This window comes from Trachypithecus francoisi, unplaced genomic scaffold (assembly GCF_009764315.1).
Source record: "Trachypithecus francoisi isolate TF-2019V2 unplaced genomic scaffold, Tfra_2.0 Lachesis_group21, whole genome shotgun sequence".
In the NCBI taxonomy this organism is placed as follows: Eukaryota; Metazoa; Chordata; class Mammalia; order Primates; family Cercopithecidae; genus Trachypithecus; species Trachypithecus francoisi.
Window position 1 is genome coordinate 59,615,247 of NW_022681467.1, and position 15,741 is coordinate 59,630,987.

At 48.4% G+C, this 15,741-nt stretch overlaps 1 protein-coding gene across 3 annotated transcripts in view; it reads right to left on the minus strand.

Annotated features, from left to right (window-relative positions):
* The window catches only part of ZBTB46 (zinc finger and BTB domain containing 46), a 90,526-nt gene that overhangs the window by 6,628 nt on the left and 68,157 nt on the right, over positions 1–15,741 (minus strand). For all 3 annotated transcript variants that reach the window (XM_033187157.1, XM_033187155.1, XM_033187156.1), the window contains exon 4: positions 1,482–1,657. In XM_033187157.1, the coding sequence (XP_033043048.1) occupies positions 1,482–1,657 (176 nt within the window). The remainder of the gene's footprint in view (positions 1–1,481; positions 1,658–15,741) is intronic.

The following is a 15,741-nucleotide window of genomic DNA, read 5'->3' on the forward strand; positions in this document are numbered from 1 at the left end:
GGAGGCTGAGGTGGGAGGATCACTTGAGCCCGGGAGGTCAAAGTTGTAGTGAGCTGTGATCATGCCACTGCACTGCAGCCTAGGCAACACAATGAAACCCTGTCTCCAAAAACAAAAACAAAAACCCTAACTCTATCCAACGAGAAGGAACAGGCAGCCACACTGAACCTCAGACAGGATCAAAACGCTTACTGACAGGTTAATATGGATTTGCTAAAAAAAGATGTTGCAATCCATGTTGTTAAAACATGTTAGCACCTATCAGTTTAAAAAACAAGATGTGATTTTCTCTGAATAGGAAACATGTCGGCATGGTGCAGCTACCTACCCTGCTTTTTTTTTTTTTTTTTTTGAGATGGAGTCTGGCTCTGTCGCCCAGGCTGGAGTGCAGTGGCCGGATCTCAGCTCACTGCAAGTTCCGCCTCCCAGGTTTACATCATTCTCCTGCCTCAGCCTCCCGAGTAGCTGGGACTACAGGCACCGCCACCTCGGCTGGCTAGTTTTTTGTATTTTTTAGTAAAGACGGGGTTTCACCGTGTTAGCCAGGATGGTCTCGATCTCCTGACCTCGTGATCTGCCGGTCTCGGCCTCCCAAAGTGCTGGGATTACAGGCTTGAGCCACCGCGCCCGGCCTCTACCCCGCTTTTTATAAGTGGTTTGTAAGATGAGCCCCGTGGCCTGTGTGAGCAGAAGCACGTCCACAGCTATGGAAAACAAGGCCGGGACCTCTGTGGCTCTGCTTCTGACCCTGCAGACCTGCCCTGTGGTCCAGGGTCCCCTCCCAGGACTGTTCCTTCTCTGCTGTCCTCCCCTCACAAAGGCAAGTGTGGGGGCACCAAGGAAGGCCAGAGCCCAGCTCCACATCCACTTCAGGACACATCCCAGGTGGCATCTGAGGGCCTGGAGTGGCCTTTCGCCCACAGCTGGCCAGGCAGACATGGGCAGACCAGGTCCCCGGCACCACTCTAGCTCTGCAGCTTGACCTCAGGGAGCTCCCACAGGGGTCCTTACCCCAAATGAGTATCCACCACTGCGCTGGAAAAGCAAAAACCAACAGAACCGGACCCCTGGTGCTCAGCCCTGCCCCCCGGTGGGTCTCCCCATACAGCTCCAGGATGGGCGCAGTGGGCGTCCTGAGGCAGGGCGGGGGCGGGGGCCACAGAGGTGGCTGAGGGTTGGGGGCTCCAAGCAGAGCGAGCTGAGCTTGCCGAGGCCTGGCTGCCTTGGGGGCCAGCAGGTGGGCAGGGCAAGCAGAAGCCTTCGCAGGGGCCATGTGGCCCACCCACGCCCAGGAGGCCAGGCGGAGCAGGCAGGGGCCATGTGCTAACCTGGGCGGCTCTCCCTGCCCTGCTGTCTTCCCCGCGCCGCGCAGAGTGGACCCGGTCTGGGGTCTGGGGCGGTCTGCACCTCCATTGGGACCCGCCTGCCCAGACATCGTGGCCACACACAGCGCGCGGCGCGCAGACCCTCCCCGCACTCACCAGTGTGTGCCGCTTCATGTGCTCGCGCCGTGTGAACTTCTTCCCGCAGATCTCGCAGGGGTAGGGACGCTCTCCCGTGTGCGAGCGCATGTGGCGCTTGAGGATGCACTGGTGCATGGCCGAGAAGCTGCAGTACGGGCACTTGAACTTCTTCCTGATCACCGTGAACTCATTCACTGAAAGAGAGAGACCCCCGAGGCGTCAGCAGGGCCTGGGAGGTGCCACCCCGCGGCCCACAGACCACGGCTGCACCGCGCAGCCCAGCAGCCAGGACGGGCTGTCTCCCACCGTGACCCACTGGGGGCTGGTCAACACTGGGGTCACCACTGGGGGCTGAGCAGGCCAGGCTCCCCCACCATGTGCATAGACTGTCCTGCCCACTGTCTGGCAGGGACGGTGACAGCAAGGTTGAGCCCCAGGGAGCTCAGGAGCCCCAGCTCTCAGATGTTTCCATCCAGGCCAAGGGGCCATCGCTCCACTGATGACAGACCAAGAGCCCCCAGGCCAAAGGCAGGAGGCAAGGGGTAAGAACGGCCAATGTCAAACATAGTGCCCGGTCCCTGCAGGACCCTCCTTCCAGCCCTCAGACCCCACTGAGCATCCGTGGGTAGCAGGCCCCAGGCGTGGTGCCAGATCTGCCTCCCTAGGGGCAGATAAGATACAAACGCCGCAGAGTGACACGGGTCCAGAAGGGTGCAGGGAAAATGGGAGACGTGGGTGCAACTCAAAGCCCTGGGCTCTAATTGCTGGATGCAAGAGAAGCAGCCAGACCCGTTTAATCAAGTTCTGTTCCCCCAACCCTGAGAACCAACATCACCCAGCGGCAGGAACTCCACACCACCATCTCCACGGTGCATGCTCTGGGGCCAGCCTCAAAAACCTGGGGGGCCTCAGCACCCCCAATGCCGTTATGCTACTCAGGCCCAGACACAGGCACGTCAGACTTGGACATGGGCCACCGAGAGAGCCCAGAGCAGCCTCGTCCGCGGGACCCTCCAGGAGACTGCCCCCTGAAGCCCGGTGCGCGCACCTGCCGAGGGCTGCTCACCCTGGGGTTACGATGTACTTGCTGCTGTGCTGGACATCTTCCCCTCCACATACTGTGACCACCTTTCAATGCCAGGATTTTTAACTACACAGCTTTTGGATGTTTGAACACACCATAATTTATTAAACAGGCACTACTGCTGAACACTTGTTTCTGTGTTTTCACCCTTGTGGACACTTCAGTGAGGCTCCTACAGAAGGGTCTCTGCAGCTCTCTGCCACTTCCTGAAGATAAGTTCTGGCAAGTGGGATAAGCACCTGCCCTCCTGACCAGTAGTCCCCGCTTGCCAGGCAGGGAGGGTCTACTGAGGCTCTGGGGGCACCAGGCACACCCCCATGACAAGGATACCTCAAAAGGCAGCTCTAACAGGAAACTCAGCATCTGCCAGGAGCGCCCATTTTGTGAAATGAGCATGTCTGTGTGGCCAAGACACAGAAAAACCAAGAGGCCTAGCTTGGCACGGCAGCACCTCTGACCAGCTGGCTGCGTTCGGACACGCACGTCCCCGCCACACATCACTCGAGCGGCTCCTGAGGAGGAAAACCCAAGCTCTTCCTGGTCTGTCCTCTGCCAGCCACACTGTGCCCCTGGCTGTCCTCCGTGAGTCAGGTAACAGGAGACTTCTCTTTCCCACCACACCATCCCCCAGGCCACCCTTCTCACCCTGACAGCGCCTGGTTCCCACATCATCACACCCAACAGAGCAAATGCTCCACACATTCTAGACTGGAAAAGGAGAGCAAGGAAATGAATTTTTCGATTATTTTATTTAAAACAGTTTGTTTGTGTTTTTTTTTAAAAAAAAAAACAAGATGAGGTTTTGCCATGTTGCCCAGGCTGGTCTTGAACTCCTGGGTTCAAGCGTTCCTCCCACCTTGGCCTCCAAAAGTGATGGGATTATAGGTGTGAGCCACCCTGCCTGGCCCAAAACAACTTTTTTTTTTTTTTTTTTTTTTTTTTTTTTGAGACGGAGTCTTGCTCTGTCTCCCAGGCTGGAGTGCAGCGGCGTGATCTCGGCTCACTACAAGCTCCACCTCCCAGGTTCACATCATTCTCCTGCCTCAGCCTCCTGAGTATCTGGGACTATAGGCGCCGCCACCATGCCTGGCTAATTTTTTGTATTTTTAGTAGAGACGGGGTTTCACAGCGTTAGCCAGGATGGTCTCGATCTCCTGACCTCGTGATCCACCTGCCTCGGCTTCTCAAAGTGCTGGGATTAGAGGCGTGAGCCACCGCGCCCGGCCAAAACAACTCTTTTGAGAACATATTTTTTCGTGGTTTCTATTCTTCCTATACAAACATGAAAATTAAAATTTTGAATTATCACATATTTTAGCCATTTTTATTTAATTCAGACCTACATGTTAAATATTTATCTCTGTATAGAAACTCTGTATTTTTTTCCCTAGAAAAACAACTTAGAATGGACATGAGCAGGACTCAGTGTTAATGACCCCATCAGAATAAACGCCACGGGCCCAGGGCAGAGCCACAGCTGTGGATGGTCCCCTTACAACCTGCATTTTCTGAAGCTGCCTGTGACGCACTTCAGTTTTTTCTTACTGCTCTATTTTCCTGTCACTGCCATAACAAAGCACCAAAGTGCGAGGCTCAGAACAACCCGGTCCACTCTCTTGCAGCTCTGGAGGCCAAAGGTCGGAGATCAAGGCATCAGCACGGCCTGGCTCTCTCCAGTGGCTCCAGGGAGGGTCCCTCCAGCCTCTTCTGCTCCTGGTGGCTCTAGCTGTCTCTTGGCTTGTGGCCGCATCGCTCCAGTCTCTGCCACCATCTGTGTGGCCTTCTCTGTGTCTGTCTCTTCCTCGTCTGCCTCTTAGAAGGACACGTGTGATTGGACTTAGGACCCATCTGGACAATGCAGGAGGACCTCATTTGGAGATCCTTCATCGCATCTGCAAGACCCTTTTTCCAAAGGGTCACATCCACAGCTCTGAGGATCAGGACGGAGACCTATGTTTGGGGCGGGTGTTTGCTGCTCAACCCACTATATTTGACTGACAGTACTGTGATCGTTGAGGGAATTTCACCGGCTGTCACTACTAAAATAATCTTTTTTTTTTTTTTTTTTTTTTGAGATGGAGTCTCGCTCTCGCCCGGTCTGGAGTGCAGTGGCAGGATCTCAGCTCACTGCAAGCTCTGCCCCCCGGGTTTATGCCATTCTCCGGCCTCAGCCTCCGGAGTAGCTGGGACTACAGGCGCCCGCCACCTCGCCCGGCTAGTTTTTTGTATTTTTTAGTAGAGACGGGGTTTCACCGTGTTCGCCAGGATGGTCTCGATCTCCTGACCTCATGATCTGCCCGTCTCGGCCTCCCAAAGTGCTGGGATTACAGGCTTGAGCCACCATGCCCGGCCTAAAATAATTTCTTACTGGAAACAACACCTTCCATGATTTGTGATTTACAGTCTATGTATCTTAGGAAAAATTAACATCACATAGTTTCATTCTCATAAACACTAGGAAGGCCTTAAAGTCCATTTGGTAACAGTAATTAAATAAAAAAGCATAAAGGGCCGGGCGTGGTGGCTCACGCCTGTAATCCCAGCACTTTGGGAGACCAAGGCGGGCAGATCACGAGGTCAGGAGATCGAAACCATCCTGGCTAATACGGAGAAACCCCGTCTCTACTAAAAATACAAAAAATTAGCCAGGCGTGGTGGTAGGCGCCTGTAGTCCCAGCTACTCGGGAGGCTGAGGCAGGAGAATGGAGTAACCTGGGAGGCAGAGGTTGCAGTGAGCCAAGATCGTGCCACTGCACTCCAGCCTGGGCAACAGGCGAGACTCCGTCTCAAAAAAAAAAAAAAGCATAAAGATCATTACATGGAAACAGGCAGTCTCGCAATCTGTCCTAAAAACGGAACGCTTTGCCAGGAATCAGGTGTTCTTGCAAGGAAAAGGCCAACTTCCAAAAGAATAACTGAGAAGCAGTGCTATCAAAGCTGGCGAGAACCCCCTAAAAAAGGACATTCAGTGACATCCAGCTGCGACGGTACAGAATTGCATCTGCGAAAACACTGCAGTCATTCATGCCGGACTGGAGCCCTCCCCTAAGCTCAAGGAAGAGTGGAGGTCTCTGGCCTCCCTGCACCACGCCAAGTCGGCTGCATGGCCACCTGCCCTTGGCCCTTCCTCTGTCCCCTCACAGCACGCTTCCACTGCAGGAGAATCAGACCTGTCCTAAATAGCCACTGTACCAGGAAACATTCCAGAACCTTTTCATGGTAGTGTCAAAGACTGCAAGAAACCAGCCGTGAACCAAACGGACTGGCAGTTGGCTTCAAGCAGGCAGACAGGGGACAACGCATCTTTGGAGGGCTCAAGTTTGCTGCTTCCTGAGTCTTCATCACAATACCATCTGGATATTGAATTGGTATGGATATAATTTTCAAAAGACTGCACTTCAAGTGCATTTCAGAAAAGGATCCAAACATCAACTGTACTGTTTTTTTGTTTACAAATGTATCAGGCTGTCACTTACTCTGTGTTAGAATGTGACGAAATTGTGGTATGTCCAGATTATTTTCAAAAACGTTTTAAGCCTTATGTAAAGTGCAAATACGTATACAGCTCAATGAACTTTATGTACGTACATCCCACATCGCCATTCAAAACAGTCATTGCATGTTCCCAGCACCCTCGAATGAGCCTTTGGCCATCCCCTAGTTGTAACTCCCAGAGACCACGCTCTGCCCTCAATCACCACACGTTTTATTGCTCTAGAGCTTCGTATATGTGGGATCCTATGCTCGTGTTTGGCTTTCTTCACTAGACGTGGCCTGCACTGCTGCCTGGAGGAGGATTTGGTCGTTTGTTGTGCATAGTACTCCACGGCACCACTAAGCCACATGTCCATCCTGCAGGTTCCAGTTTGGACCTGTTGAGCAGTGGTGATCTGATGGTTCTTACATGTGTCTTTTGGTGACTTAAGTTCTCATTTCTGTTGGGCGTGCCCTGGGGGAGGCTTCTGGTTTTGGTGACTTAAGTTCTCATTTCTGTTGGGCATGCCCTGAGGGGGGCTTCTGGACCACAGGGTGTTCACCTCCTTGGCTTCAGCAGATATTGCCAATTTTCCAAAGATTTATGATTCCTCTCAAATTAATTTTTGTGCTTGGTCAGAATTAGGGGTCAAGATTCACTTTTTTGGGAAAGGGGAACAGAGTCTCGCTCTGTCACCCAGGCTGGAGCGCAGTGGTTGCGATCTCAGCTCGCTGCAACCTCCGCCTCCTGGGTTCAAGCGATTCTCCTGCCTCAGCCTCCCGAGTAGCTGGGATTACAGGCACTCATCACTACACCAGGCTGATTTTTGTATTTTTAGTAGAGACTGGGTTTTGCCATGTTGGGCAGGCTGGTCTTAACTTCCTGACCTCAGGTGATCCACCCACCTCGGCCTCCCAAAGTGCTGGGATTACAGGTGTGAACCACCACGCCTGGCCACGACTGACTTTTTTCCTCCATGTAAATATCCAGTCACTCAGCACTATATATTGAAAAGGCCATCCGTCTCTCACTGAGTTGCAGAGGTGGCTTTGTAGTGCCTCACTGGCCGTGACGGCTTGTCTACCCTGCATCAACACCACAGTGTCTCCATGACTGTAGCACTATAAGCCTTGATACCTGCATATATCAGTCCCCCAGCTTTCTCCTTCCTTCCCAAGATCACCTTAGCCATCTGTATGAACCCTGGCTTTTATTTCCTGGTTTCGGATGCCCTGACATCAGGGGGTCTCAATGACCCTGGAGGAACTTCTCCCAGTTCCTAGAGATAGCAATTGGATTCACCTTTGAGTGCACCTTTCATATGTAAGCCAACCCATCCAGAGCTCACACTCCCTCCACCTCCACCATAGGTTCTCACACTACGGCCAGTATCCTCCTCCCCTAATCACCCCTGGGCCATACAACCAGACACAGCTCCTATGCCCCAGAGCCTGCTGAAATTATTCATATCACACAATCCTAACCAGCTTACCCTGCCTTGCCCATTCCTCCCCACAGAAACCAAACAAGGCTCCAGCCTGCATCTCCCTCTCTCCCTCTGCCTCCTGACTGACCCTGGTGCTTCCCATGTAGCTCTGTATGGGATAGTGGCCTCCTATTTCTAGAAATCGGTGAGTATAACAAACTTTTTCCCTTTATGAGTTATTTCTGTGTCTGGGTGTCCTACCATACCTGATTAACACAAATCCCCAGGTGCCCTTAGATCACTATCCTAGATCCTTTGCGTCTCCAAATATTGGGAGTTAGTCAATTTACTCACACACACACGCGCGCACATGCACACACACACACACACACCCCTCTGCCGGGATTTTAACAAGAATTGTGCTGACCCAACATATCAACTTAGGGAGATTCACATCGTAACAATTGTGAGTCTTCTTTCCATGAACATAGTATATCCCTGCATTTATTAGCATTTTCTTTAATTTCTCCCAGCAATATTTTATAGTTTTCTGTGTAGCAGTCTTTGCATATTTTTTGTGTAGTTTATTCCTAGGCATTTGATATCCTATAAAATGAAACTGTTATTTATAGACATACAATTTACTTTTGTATACAAAAGCCTGCTTTGTACACTGGCTCTATATCCAATGTGTTTGGTAAATTCTCCTGTTAAAAATCTAATGGTTTCTATATTCTTTTGAATGTTCTACATGCATAATCATGTCCCCTACAAATAATGACACTTTTACTTATTCCTTTCCATTCATTTTCTTCTTTTTTTTCTTTAGTAAAGACAGGGTCTTGCCATGTTTCCCAGGCTGGTCTTGAGCTCCTGGGCTCAAGAGACTCACCCACCTCAGCCTCCCAAAGTGCTGAGATTACAGGCATGAGCACAGGGCCTGGCACCTTTCATTTATCACTGTATTGCACAGCTTGGGACAAGAGGTGGGACTTGGGGAGAAGAGGGGCAAGGGAGGTTCCTGACACAAACATTAGGAAGGCAAGAGCTCTCAAGTGCAGCCCTGCACACACAACCCAGGCCGGGATCTCCAGCCAACTCTGAATATAAGTGGTAGCGATGAGCATCTGTGTATCGTTCCCATGCTCAGAGGCTAAGTCACCACGATTTCACGATTAATCAGGAGGTTAACTATTTTTTTTTTTGTAGATACTTTTTGTCAGATTCAGAACATTTTTTTATACTCCAGTTTGCGGATTTTTATCATGAAGGCTACTGAATTTTATCTAAAGTGTTTTCTGCATTTATTGAGGTGATATAGCAGGTTCTCTCCTTTATTCGGCTAATGTGGTGAATTACACACGTTGATTCCACTCACTTAACCTTGAGTTCCCGGAATGAGCCTGCAGACCATGCCGCACGGTTCTTCCTCTGTATCACTGGATTCGATTTGCTGGTATTTACTTTAATAGTTGTGCATTTCTGCTGAGTGATAATTTCCTTTCTTGTAATACCGTGTCAGGCTCTAGGATCAAGACTATGCCAGCTCAGATAGGCTGGAGACTGTTCCTTTCTTCTAGTATTTGGAAGATATGTGTAACGTTGGCATCATTTTCTTCTGTTAAAACTGGACATAATTCACTAGTGAAGGCACTCACCCTGAAGCTTTCTCTGTGGGAAGGTTTTAAAGTTATTAATTCAATTTTCTCAGCAGATCATACAATTATTGAACTCTTCTTGTTTGCTTCAGTTTTGATAAATTCTGTTTTCCAGGAATTTTCCCATTTCCTCCAATTTGTCAAATGTATTTGCATGCAGTTGTGTATAATCATCTTATCTATCCAGTATCTGTTGATCACTTTTCATAGGAGTTATATCAGATTTTTTTTTTTTTTTTTTTTTTTTGAGACGGAGTCTTGCTCTGCCACCCAGGCTGGAGTGCAGTGGCCGGATCTCAGCTCACTGCAAGCTCCGCCTCCCAGGTTTACGCCATTCTCCTGCCTCAGCCTCCCGAGTAGCTGGGACTACAGGCGCCCGCCTCGTCGCCCGGCTAGTTTTTTGTATTTTTAAGTAGAGACAGGGTTTCACCGTATTAGCCAGGATGGTCTCGATCTCCTGACCTCGTGATCCGCCCATCTCGGCCTCCCAAAGTGCTGGGATTACAGGCTTGAGCCACCGCGCCCGGCTGGAGTTATATCAGTTTTATTAATCTTTTCAACACACTGGCTTTGGGCATTGTTCATTTTCGGTTTTGGGGTTTGCCCAGGATGGAATGCAGTGGTGCAATCATAGCTTACTGTAACCTTAAACTCCTTGGCCTCAAGCAATCCTCTCACCTTAACCTCCCAAAGTGCTGGGATTACAGGTGTGCACCACCATGCCAGCTGCATTGTTCATTTTTGTATGTCTGCTTTCTATTTCAATGATAGCTCTTCTTTTTATTTTCAGACGGAGTCTCCCTCTTGTCGCCCAGGCTGGAGTGCAATGGCAAGATCTCAGCTCACTACAACCTCTGCCTCCCCGGTTCAAACAATTCTCCTGCCTCAGCCTCCTGAGTAGCTGGGATTACAAGCACCCACCACCACACCCGATTAATTTTTGTATTTTTAGTAGAGACAGGGTTTCACCATGTTGGCCAGGCTGGGCTCGAACTCCTGACCTCAAGTGATTCACCCACCTCGACCTCCCAAAGTGCTGGGATTACAGACATGAGCCACCACACTTAGCCTGATATCTATTCTTTATTTCCCTTCTCTTACTTCCTTTGGGCTTAATTTGCTATTCTTTTTCTTCTTGACAAAGAAATTTAGAACCTGCTGGGCGCGGTGGCTCAAGCCTGTAATCTCAGCACTTTGGGAGGCCAAGACGGGCGGATCACAAGGTCAGGAGATCAAGACCATCCTGCCTAACCCGGTGAAACCCCGTCTCTACTAAAAAATACACAAAAAACTAGCCGGGCGAAGTGGCGGGCACCTGTAGTCCCAGCTACTCGGGAGGCTGAGGCAGGAGAATGGCGTGAACCCGGGAGGTGGAGCTTGCAGTGAGCTGAGATCCGGCCACTGCACTCCAGGCTGGGTGACAGAGCGAGACTCAGTCTCAAAAAAAAAAAAAAAAAGAAAGAAAGAAATTTAGAACCTTTCTTCTCTCCTAATATGGAACTAGAGCTCTAAGTTTCCCTTAAATATTGCTTTAGATGTGGCCTAAAAGTTTTGATACAGCATTTTTTTCCATTATCATTCAGTTAAAAATATTTTGGCCAGGCACTGTGGCTCACACCTGTTATCCTAGCACTTTCAGAGGCCGAGGCAGGCGGATCATGAGGTCAGGAGTTCAAGACCAGCCTGGCCAATATGGTGAAACCCTGTCTCTACTAAAAATACAAAAATTAGCTGGGTGTGGTGGTGGGCACCTGTAGTCCCAGCTACTCAGGAGGTTGTGGCAGGAGAATCACTTGAACCCAGAAGGCAGAGGTTGCAGTGAGCAGAGATCGCGCCACTGCACTCCAGCCTGGGTGACAGAGTAAGACTCTGTCTCAAAAAAAAAAAAAAGTTTATCATTTCCATAGCGAATTATTGTTTGACTTGTGATACTATTTGATTTGCAAGCATTTGGGGGATATTCTAGTATCTTGTTACTGATTTCTAATTCCAGTTTGCTAAGGTCAGAGAGTATACTCTCTGATTTCAATCCTTTGATATTTGTTGAACTGAATTATTAAGGCCCTGGTTGGTCTATTTTGGTAAATGTTCCCGTCCTTTTGGAATATCCTGCACTTGTTTGGTGTAATGTTCAAATTGGATTAATTGTGCTGCTGCAGACCAGTATCTCTACGAACACAGATGCAAGATTCAAACAAAACATTAGCAAACTGAATCCAATAATACAGAAAAAGAATAGCAGCTTGTGACCAGATGTGTTTATTTCCAGGAATTCAAGGTGAATTTAACATTTGAAAACTGTGTTCAAATCTTCTCTATCCTTATTGAGATTTTGTTTGCTGTTCTATCAATTACTGAGAGGGAAGTGTTTTAGAACCCCCAATTGTAATTGTGAACTTATCTCTATTTTTAGTTCTGCTAACTTTTACTTCATGTATTTTAAAACTGAGCTGTTGCCAGGAGCGATGGTTCCCACCTGTAATCCCAGCACTTTGGGAGGCCAAGGTGGGTGGATCACGAGGTCAGGAGATCAAGACCATCTTGGCCAACATGGTGAAATCCTGTCTCTACTAAAAATGCAAAAAAATTAGCCAGGGTGGTGGCACATGCCTTTATTCCCAGGTACTTCAGGTACTTGGGAGGCTGAGGCAGGAGAATTGCTTGAACCAGGGAGGCAGAGGTTGCAGTGAGCCAAGATCGCGCCATTGCAGTCCGGCCTGGGCAACGGAGACTCCTCTCAAAAAAAAAAAAAAAAAAATCTGAGCTGTTAGAAGCAAAACACATTTAGGATTGTCATATTTTACTACTGAATTGACTAGTTATCATTATGACAGTCCCTCTGAGTAATACTTCCCAAAGTTTACTTTGATATTAAGACTGCTATACTGACTTCCTTTTCGGTGTTTGCTGATTCATCTTTTTCTTTTCTTTTCTTTCTTTTGTAGAGATAAGGTCTTGCTCCATCACCCAGGCTAGAGTACAGTGGCACAATCATAGCTCACTGTAACCTCAAACTCTTGGGCTCAGTTAGTCTCCTGCCTCAGCCTCCCAAGTAGTTTGGATCACTGGTGTGCACCACCAAACCCAACTAATTATTTAATTTTTTAAGAGACGGGGTCTTGCTATGTTGCCCAGGTAGGAGTCAAACTCTTGGCCCCAAGTGATCCTCCCACCTCAGCCTCCCAAAGTGCTGGGATTACAGGTGTGAGCCACTGTACCCAGCCAAAAAATAGTTTTTAAAAACAGGCATGTGTTTTGTTCATTTTTAATAATGTAATTATTGATGTGGCTGGTGTAAGGCTATCGTCTTGTTTTTTATTTGTCCTTTATGCTTTTTGTTCTTATTCCTCCTTTCTTGCCTTATTTCAAATTGATCAAGTATTGTATCAGGCCATTCTTGCACTACTATAAAGAAATACCTGAAACTGGATAATTTATGAGAAAAGAGGTTTAACTGGCTCATTGTTCTGCAGGATATACAGGAAGCATGGTGGCATCAGCTTCTAGGGAGACCGTAGGGAGCTTCCAATCATGGCAGAAGTCAAAGAGGGAGCAAGTGTCTCACAGGGCGGGAGCAGGAGCGAGAGAGAGGGTCATGGGGGAGGTGCCACATGCTTTTGATTGACCAGATCTTGTCACTATCATGAGGACAGCACCAAGGGGAGGGAGCTAAATCATTCACGAAGGGTCCCACCAGGCACCACGCCCAACATTGTGGATCACAGTTCAACATGAGATTTGGGTGGGCACACATTGCAGATCATGGTTCAACATGAGATTTGGGTGGGGACACACTGCGGATCACGGTTCAACATGAGATTTGGGTGGGGACACATTGCGGATCATGGCTCAACATGAGATTTGGGTGGGGACACATTGCAGATCACAGTTCAACATGAGATTTGGGTGGGGACACATTGCGGCTCACGGTTCAACATGAGATTTGGGTGGGGACACAGATCCAAAGTGGATCAAGTATTATTCCATTTCTTCTCCTCATTGAGCCTTTGAATCACACTACTTTATTTTACTATTTTTAGTCATCATTCATGTGACTATAAAGAACCAGAACCACATGAAAGTTAACTCTCATCTACCCCAATGCTAATAGTGACATATGTTTTGCTTCTATTTAGGTTTTAAAATCCCCAAAATTGTAATTGTTGCTTTAAACAATCAAGATTCTTTTCTATTACTCACACAGTTGCCCTGTCTGGTGCTTTTTCTTTCTTTTTTTTTTTTTTATATAAGAGACTGCCTTGCTCTGTCATCCAGGCTGGAGTGCAGCAGTGCAACCACGGCTCACAGCAGCCTTGACCTCCTGGGCTCAAGCGATCCTCCCACCTCAGCCTCCCAAGTGGCTGGAACTACAGGCATGAGCCATCGCACCCAGCTAATTTTAAAAAACATTTATAGGCCAAGCACGGTGGCTCATGCCTGTATTCCCAGCATTTTGTGAGGCCGAGGTGGGCAGATCACTTGAGGCCAGGGGTTCCAGACCAGCTTGGGCAACATGGCAAAACCTTGTCTCTACTAAAAGTAAAATACATTAGCCGGATGTGGTGGGTGCCTGTAATCTCAGCTTCTCAGGAGGCTGAGGCACGAGAATCACTTGAACCCAGGAGGCAGAGGTTGCCGTGAGCTGAGATCAAACCACTACACTCCAGCCTGGGTGACAGAGTGAGACCTTGTCTCAATCAATCAATAAAATAAAAACTAATTTTTTTTTTGTAGAGATGAGATCTTGCTATGTTGGTGTCACACTCCTGGCCTCAAACCATCTTCCCTCCTCATTCTCCCACAGTGCTGGGTTCACAGGCATGGCTCCTGTGCCCAGACACGTTCTGGTGTTTTTTACTCCTTTCTTCAGTTCTGCGCTCCCATCTGGGATACTTTCTTTCACCTGAAGGGCTTTTAGTACTTCTTGTCATTTGGCAATGAATTTTCCTGGTTTTGTTTGCATGACAATATGCTTAATATACCCCTAATTTGTGACGAAGCCTGGGCGCAGCGGCTCACGCCTGTAATCCCAGCACTTTGGAGGTGAGGCCAGCAGAACACAAGGTCCGGAGATCAAGACCAGCCTGGTCAACATGGTGAAACCCTGTCTTTTTTTTTTTTTTTTTTTTTTGAGACGGAGTCTCGCTCTGTCATCCAGGCTGGAGTGCTGTGGCCGGATCTCAGCTCACTGCAAGCTCTGCCTCCCGGGTTCATGCCATTCTCCTGCCTCAGCCTCCCAGGTAGCTGGGACTACAGGCGCCGCCACCTCGCCCGGCTAGTTTTTTGTAGTTTTTAGTAGAGACGGGGTTTCACCGTGTTAGCCAGGATGGTCTTGATCTCCTGACCTCGTGATCCGCCCGTCTCGGCCTCCCAAAGTGTTGGGATTACAGGCTTGAGCCACCGCGCCCGGCCTGTGTTTTTCGTTTTCAACAGTTTGACTATAATGTACTAGATTGTTTTGTTTTTGTTGTTTTATTGTTTTGTGTGGTATTCGTTCTGCTTAGAGTTCACTGAGCTTCCTGAATCTGTGGGTTGATATCTTTCATCAGTTTTGGGAAACTCTCAGCTATCTCTTCAGCTATTGCTTCTGCTCCATTTTCTCTCCCTTCCTCTTCTGGAACTCCAGTTACACATACATTAAGCATTTTCACTATGTTCCACATGTCTCTTTGCCTTTTTCCTCATTCTTTTCAATTTTTCTCTAAGCCCTGGCATGAATATTTTCCATGAGCTGGTTTTCCAGTTTGCTCATCCTACCTTCTGTTGTGTCCAGACTGCCTTTAGACTCTCCAAATAATTCTTCATTTCATATATTGTATTTTCAGTTCCAAAATTTCCACTTCTTTTTTTTTTTTTTTTTTAAGAGAGAGTCTTGCTCTGTCACCCAGGCTGGAGTGCAGTGGTGCGACCTCAGCTCACTGCAGCCTCTGCCTCCTGGGTTCATCCCGAGTAACTGGGATCACAGGTGCGTGCCATCACACCCAGCTAATTTTTGTATTTTTAGTAGAAATGGGGTTTCACCATGTTAGCCTGGCTGGTCTCAAACTCCTGACCTCAGGTGATCTGCTCGTCTCAGCCTCCCAAAGTGCTGGGATTATAGGCGTGAGCCACCATTCTCAGCCCACTTCTTTTTTATATATTCAAATTCTCTTGAAAGTCTCCCATCTTTTAATCTATCTTATCCATCATTTCCTCAATTTTCTTGCATATGTTACAGATGTCTTCAAGTCCTTGCCTGATAACTGCAATATCTGTTTTTTCTGGCTGGTTTTAGTCATTGGGCCCTTGTATTTAACCTGCCCTGTAATTTCCCAGTAGATACTAGTATGGCAAATCAAAGAAGGAGGCCACACTTTAGACATAGGCATCTTTTTCCAAAGACACTTAAGTTTGTCTTTTATAATGGTGGTGGTTTGCTTTTGTCTTTGCTAAGTAGATTCTGGAGAATTCCTTTGATCCCGTGAAGGCTTCATTTTAACTTTTAGGGCTGGTCTGATTCTGTTTTTGGTTTTACTCCTGGGGAATAAGTGAAGGGCAGGAAGTAAGCTTCAGGGGGATGTGGTCCCTCTTCAGGAGGATGCGGTCCCTCTTCAGGGGGGTACGGTCCCTCCTCAGGAGGATGTGGTCCCTCTTCG